The sequence below is a fragment of the Dendrobium catenatum genome, unplaced genomic scaffold (assembly GCF_001605985.2).
Source record: "Dendrobium catenatum unplaced genomic scaffold, ASM160598v2 fragScaff_scaffold_1021, whole genome shotgun sequence".
Taxonomy (NCBI): domain Eukaryota; kingdom Viridiplantae; phylum Streptophyta; class Magnoliopsida; order Asparagales; family Orchidaceae; genus Dendrobium; species Dendrobium catenatum.
Window position 1 is genome coordinate 1,002,666 of NW_021319483.1, and position 6,687 is coordinate 1,009,352.

General features: G+C 33.4%; 1 protein-coding gene across 1 annotated transcript; it reads right to left on the bottom strand.

Annotated features, from left to right (window-relative positions):
• Nucleotides 1-364: 364 nt before the first annotated feature.
• Nucleotides 365-3,332, bottom strand: LOC110098799 (GDT1-like protein 4). Its single transcript, XM_028697902.1, has 4 exons — nucleotides 3,198-3,332; nucleotides 2,994-3,077; nucleotides 2,685-2,744; nucleotides 365-722 (listed from the first exon to the last, which is right to left on the bottom strand). Exons 1-4 carry the CDS (start codon nucleotides 3,330-3,332, stop codon nucleotides 534-536), a joined length of 468 nt encoding a protein of 155 aa, XP_028553735.1. The 3' UTR covers nucleotides 365-533.
• Nucleotides 3,333-6,687: the final 3,355 nt, after the last annotated feature.

Consider the following 6,687-nt stretch of genomic DNA (forward strand, 5'->3'; position numbering starts at 1 on the left):
ATATATATAATTTTGAAATATAAAATTGTTATACAATTTATTTGTACAAATTATATCTAAATATATAACATAAGTTTATAATATTAAAAATCATATTTAAATTTAAAATTATAAAAAAACTATTATGCACAAGCTATTTATAATTAAATACCAAAACTATATAATTGTATAATTATTTTATTATTTAAATTTTATTTAAATAATTTAAAATTTTATCAGATTAAATTCTGGTAATTTAAAATTTTATCAGATTAAATTCTGGTAGAACTATTAAAACTTTCCTCTCAATGTCTGATGTAATTTTAACAATTTTGATATTTACCGAAAAAATACTCTACGAGCTTACTGGAAGAGACAAATGATCTATCTGAAGCAAGAGGACCATAAATTAAGGGGAAAAAAAATGTAACATCAGAAATATTAGAGCTTAACTGCATAGCCAACGGAGAAACTAAAAAGAAAATAAAACAGCAGCAAGCAAAACCTTAGGAGTGTGAATAATAATCAGTAAGATTTCCATAATATAATGTAAATCACAATGGAGGGTAGAAGAATGAAGACAAGGAAAATCCGAGGAAAAGCAGGCCTCCAATTGTAGCAACGGTTCGCTGGGAGATCTTGGATGCCAGCATGCTCCCTCCCAGCACTGCAACTGATGTACATATCGTGTGCCCTAATATAGCTCCCACGGCTACTCCAGCAGCATTCTTATGAGTAGCCAGCTACATGAAATATGCACTTCAAATTAATAATAGGCGCAATAGAATTAAATCAATATGGGTAAGAACTAATAGATAACCACTGCAAATTATCATGACACAGCATCACCAGGTCAGATGATACGAGCTATGAACTTTCAGGTTCAATATTTATTTATTGAAGGCTCATTAACACTTTATTATTCAACTAACTGGAAAATAAAATAAAATAGTATAAACATAAGTCATGAAGCTCAATATCTACACAGGAATAAGCCTAGAAATTGCCCGCGGAGTATTTATTTATATTCATGAATATTCTCCTCAATGGTTCAACAAATAATTAGATGACAATAATTCAATAAAGAAATCATTTAATGCTTTTTAATAGCTAATATAGTCGCTTACTTAAAGTTGCTCTAGTCAAATTTATACATGGCGGTTGCATTTATGCATAAAGTTGATGCACGCGTAGCAATATACCTCTATTTAAATTTTTTTTTTAATTTTTGTTTTTGCAAATATTTGAACTTTGAAGTATATAAAAAAGCACCAACATAATAGGTGAATTGTGTAATTCTTTTATAAATGTTAAAATACAAGCATAATAGTTGGACTCAATATATGATGTTTGACTAAAGAAGGTAAATAAATAAATTTAAATAAAATTTTAGAACTCATCACGTTCAAGATTCACAAGCGCTCCCTAAGAAAAAGAAATAAACAAGCTTAAAAATGTCAGTGCTTGGCTCAGCACATCTCTTAAAACTAATTGCACGTAACATATATAGTTAATCCCAGCTTAAATTTTTTTTTTTTTTTTTTTAAAAAGAAAATATACAAGGACCAAGACTAGCAACTGAAGTCAAGTTCAAGCTTCAACAGAGTTCCATCAGAACACAAATAAGTTTTCCAATGAACACAAACTAGCACAGGTTACTTGGCTCAAGTCGACTCTATTAAAACTTATTTCATAAATATTAAGAAGCCTTCCACCACAAAAGATACTTTCCCAAATTATTAGAAACATTAAAAAAAAATTATTTCTCTGGATGAAAGGTGATCATTTAATAGTTTAGGTAGCTGTCCGCTACTAGATCCAACAAACAGAGTAGATAAATAACATATAAAAAGAAGATGACGACGACAACAACAATGAGCTTCTATCCTACTATGTGGAGTCAGCTAAATGAATCTTATTTTGCCATTGTGTTCAATTAGAAGTCAAAATCTCATTAAAATCTATAAAATATTAATTTTTAATACTTCATAACCAAGTTCTTTTAGGTACCTCTATCTTTCTTAATATAGACCAGATTTAATACATCTACTCTCTTAACGAGTCATCATCGGAAGGTCGACGTTCTGTGTGACCAAATCATCTAAGACATCTCTCTCTAATATTATCTATCACTAGAGCTACTCCAATCTTTTCATGTATATGCTCATTTCACGACTTGTGTAAAGCCACTCATCCACCTAAGCATACTCATATTTGCAACAACTTAATTTTTATATGCTTCTCGTTTAATGGCTAGCATTGTGCCATAAAGTATTGCAGGCCTCACCGCAATCTTATAAATTTATTCTTAAATTTGAAGGGTGCATTTCTATCACACAATAGGCTCAATGCATTCTTTCACTTCAAACATCCAACTTAACAATCGACCCAAGATATCTAAAATATATCTTTTAAATGACCTAATCACCCCATGTCACAATCCAACCATTAGATTTATTACTACTAAAATTATACTCCATGTACTCAATTTTAGATCTACTCAAACGAAAACCTTTTACTCTAAGATAGACCTCAATAATTCAAGTTTTTCATCAACTCCCTTTGTAGTCAAATCAAAGGAAAAAAAGAGGAAAATTGGAAAGACGGAAAAAATATGCCAAATTAGTAGCATAAAAAGGCCAGATGTAATAATAGCACAAGCATTCACAAGCTCGGAAAAAGATTAGTAGGAAATGATATCTTACAGCAATTGTGGTTATCTGGCTGCGATCCCCCCATTCAGCTAAAAAAGTCAAAATGAAAGACTGCATAAACAGAAAAAAAAAAAAAAAATCTTTTAGAACATTTTCCTGAATGTCATCATAAATGCCTTTTCAAGGATTGATAGAATAATATTTGAGATGTCAGCATAAAGAAATGGCAGGCTTACAGAGTACAGAATAGTCACATATTCCCAAAGAATGGCAAAAACGAATTTTCCAATGATTCTAATTTGCAATATGGTCTTTGTAACGACAAAAAAAAGAGAGGAACTTTGCATTTTATAAAACTACCTCTAGGAAAATAGGAGTGCAAAATCTGGAAAATAAACGACGATAAACTGATTTTCCTTGCCCAGCTTCAAGTTTTTCTTCTACCTGCACTTTCCAAGAGATTCAGACAATTGAGAAAATGTTGGAATAACAATTTTCAGGAGAGATTGGCTTTAACAGAAATGAATTATTCTGAAATTTTCATTAATTTTCCATAAGTTTAACCAATTCTATGTGCACGTATGGTGTCATGTGCGTATTAGGGACTTCAATTGCTAAATAAACAATAAATTCAATACCACATTCAACTTCTACGAAACCCTTTGTAGTGTTTGCTTTTATATCCAAGGGAACATCCATACGCTTGAAGTTAGAAAATGCACTTTGAAAAACATGGGTTTATTATATTCTAGCACTTAGTTGGAAGAAGAAATCAATATTGATTTAATTCACCAATTAACTTTAAAATCTTTCAAATATGATGATTTCAATTTCAACAAACATTAATGAAATAAAATCGTCATTTTCTAAAACATATTTTCTACTAAAAGCAACCACATGAGCCGTAAATTACTTCATATCCAACAAAACTCCCATATGGGGTTGTTAAGCAGCTCATTGTGCATCTATGAGATTTTTCATTTGTTTAACCTAACAACACTGGACAGCAATCAAACATTGAAGCTCTCTAGAACGCACAAACCCTTTTTTTTGGGGTTTATCAATTTAAACTGCATGTCATCATTCATATTTCTATGAGGATAGCAAGTTACAGGATACAGCACACCTTGCGAAAGAGAATATAAGGTGAAAAAAATACAATGACAAGCACATACATAAAGAAGCAATTAATCAATTCGCAGGTATATACTGCCAAAATACCATATAGGTACAACTATTGGATCCAAAACTATGCAGATGACATCTGACTTTATTAATAGGCCTATGCTGTGAGCAAATGATCTGAGAACTTGTGAGTGAATGGAGAGAAGAGGGAGAGGAAAAATAACCAAAGAACTAGAGAGAATATGTAGAGAACTCAGGTAAGTGTTGAAGTTAAACTAGCATAAACTTCACCATAATCAGCTAGATGGTGTAGAAAAGTACTCTCAAACTGTTTCTTATCACCCCATATTTATAGGGTTTTGAGAGGTACAAGAAATTATACATAAAAAAAAAGTAAAAATGCATTGCTACACAGAACATCCGTAACAATGCTGTATAGACTACGGACGCATCAACTTCCAATTAGCTGAAAAAAGAGAGATCCGAAGGGCTTCGATGAGTTATCTCTAGGTGAGTTCAAAAGTGTCAAGTAGGAGAGTAGACTTGGATGAGTCTGTGGGTAAATGCTGAGATGAGAGGGCGTGCTAACAATAGGCTTATTGATGTTTGAGAGATCAGATCGCTTGGGAAGAGGGCAACAATAGAGACGATGTCGCAAGAAGGGAGAGACCTCAAGTTTAATGGTCGCAACAAGACAAATTGAGGGACCCATGAATTGGTGCTTTCTTATAGATGAACATGGTGAGCTTGCATGAGAATGATCACTCTGACAAAAAGCAAGTAACTGAAATAGCGGTCCAGTTATGTGGCATCTAAGTCGCTACCTTGAAGAGGTATTTCCAATTCACCCTGTAAAAAGGGGCAAGCTCTCTAGTAAGCTCATGCAAGTAATGTCTGTTGATCATGTTGGGCGAGTCATCCTGCAGGTTCCAAGTGAGCAACACCTCTTGGATCGTTAAGAGAGTTTATACTATAGACTCCCCTTGAGGTTAAGCTCCTCTATCATGGCCCACTGGCTATCTGCTAAACACCTTTAAAGACATATAAGTATATATTTAGTTATCCACCTCACTTATTCATTTTATAGGCGAATGCCGAAAAGTACAAGTGAAAGATATTAAATGTGTCTACCATTTTTTTTTTTTTGAAAGATGCATATAGCAATAGCATTAAAAGAAAAAGAACGTAATACAAACTATTAATTCCGTCACACTCTTCCTTTAACAATTGAAAAAACTGAGGAATATGATCCATACTAATATCATCCCAAAAAAGCTAGTACTAAGAGCAATGTTAGCACAAACATCTGCTAACTTATTGCAATCCCTATTCACACAATTAAAAATGACATGATGAAATTCTTTAATAAAAGACAAATATTCAATTCCATTGCAAGACTTGCACGCCTTCATCTTCTTAATATCTTCCTGGATATACTTAATAACATTGACATTATCCCCTTCAATTATAATTCATTTGTACTGCATCATCCAAATTGAAGACCAATTCCAATGAGTGAATAGCTAACATTTCCAACCGAGAAATGTCCCAATGAACACCATTGAACCCAAATGCTAATAAGAGCCTTCCTTTGTGGTCCCGGAAAACACCTCCAACTCCAGCCTTATAAAAAGATAATAAAAAAGCATCTACATTAACTTTGATCCAATTGAGAGGAGGATGCCAACAATTTCTGAACAACCGAACCTGTTGATTAGTACCTAGATGCCCGATTTTATTCTGATGTGTTTTATTCTGATGTGTTTGTCTAACAGGGAAATGGAAGCCATTCCCACTGAATTTGTAGCAATAGTCAGATTACTATCTTCCATATCACCATGCACAGCTTTGTTTATGGATTTCCAACAAAGGAAAATAGCGGAACAATAAAGATTAGCAAGAAATACGTTGTTAAATGCAGATTTTTCCAACCAAATGCAGCGTTCATGAAAAGTTCCAATAGACGGAATTTGAAAACCCCATTCATTCAAAATTTGCATTATTCGAAGGAGTTTTGAACAGCTACCTGCCACATGTTCATAGTCTTCCATCACCTTACATCCTCTATGACATAAATTACCATCTCTTAACCTTCTATATTTCAAAAACTGGAATGTGGGAATAGCATTTTGATATAGCCTCCAACATAAAAACTTCCACCCTGGATTAAGCTTAATCTTATTAATCCAATTCCAATACTTCTTTATAATCGAATACGCCACAGCAGTTTCAAATGATAGAGCAGAGATCGATTTACCTGCCACTTGCTGAATGAGTTCTACTTGGTCTTTAGTAAGACTTGGATCAATCTGGACTTCACAAATAAGCTTCATCAATTCCTCTCCAAATGATTTCTGAAGCTCTTCCACGTCCTAGTCACCATTCTTGATGTAATAGTCAAAAGTCATCTCATCACTTTGTAAGTTAGAAACAAAAGTAGACCACTTAATGGGAGCTTTATCCAATACCCAAACATCTTTAATCACATTCACGGATTCCCCTGTTGAGATCTTCCATCTCACAATCGGTTGTAGAGCCATAGCACCACTCAAAATTATCTACCAAGCAGTAGACAAATTCTACTTGACTTCAGGATTCCAGTATACCGAACCATATCTGAACTCCATGGTCTTATACAACAAAGAATCATTTTCATTAAGAAACTTCCATGCCAACTTAGCTCTTAATGCTCCCACCTTGCTTACTCATGAATGCAGTCCACGGCCTCCAGATTGAATAGGTTTACACAATGTTTCCCAGTACACATAGTGAAGACCCTTCCTCGTGTCATTCTTATGCAAAATAAATTCCCTACAAACCTTATCAATTTCAGCCAAAAGACCAATAGGAACATTTAACAAGATTTAGCAAGAAAGTAAAGATAAAGTTATTACCCTATTTTTGCTGAAGCCTCAATGATTGCTTTAAC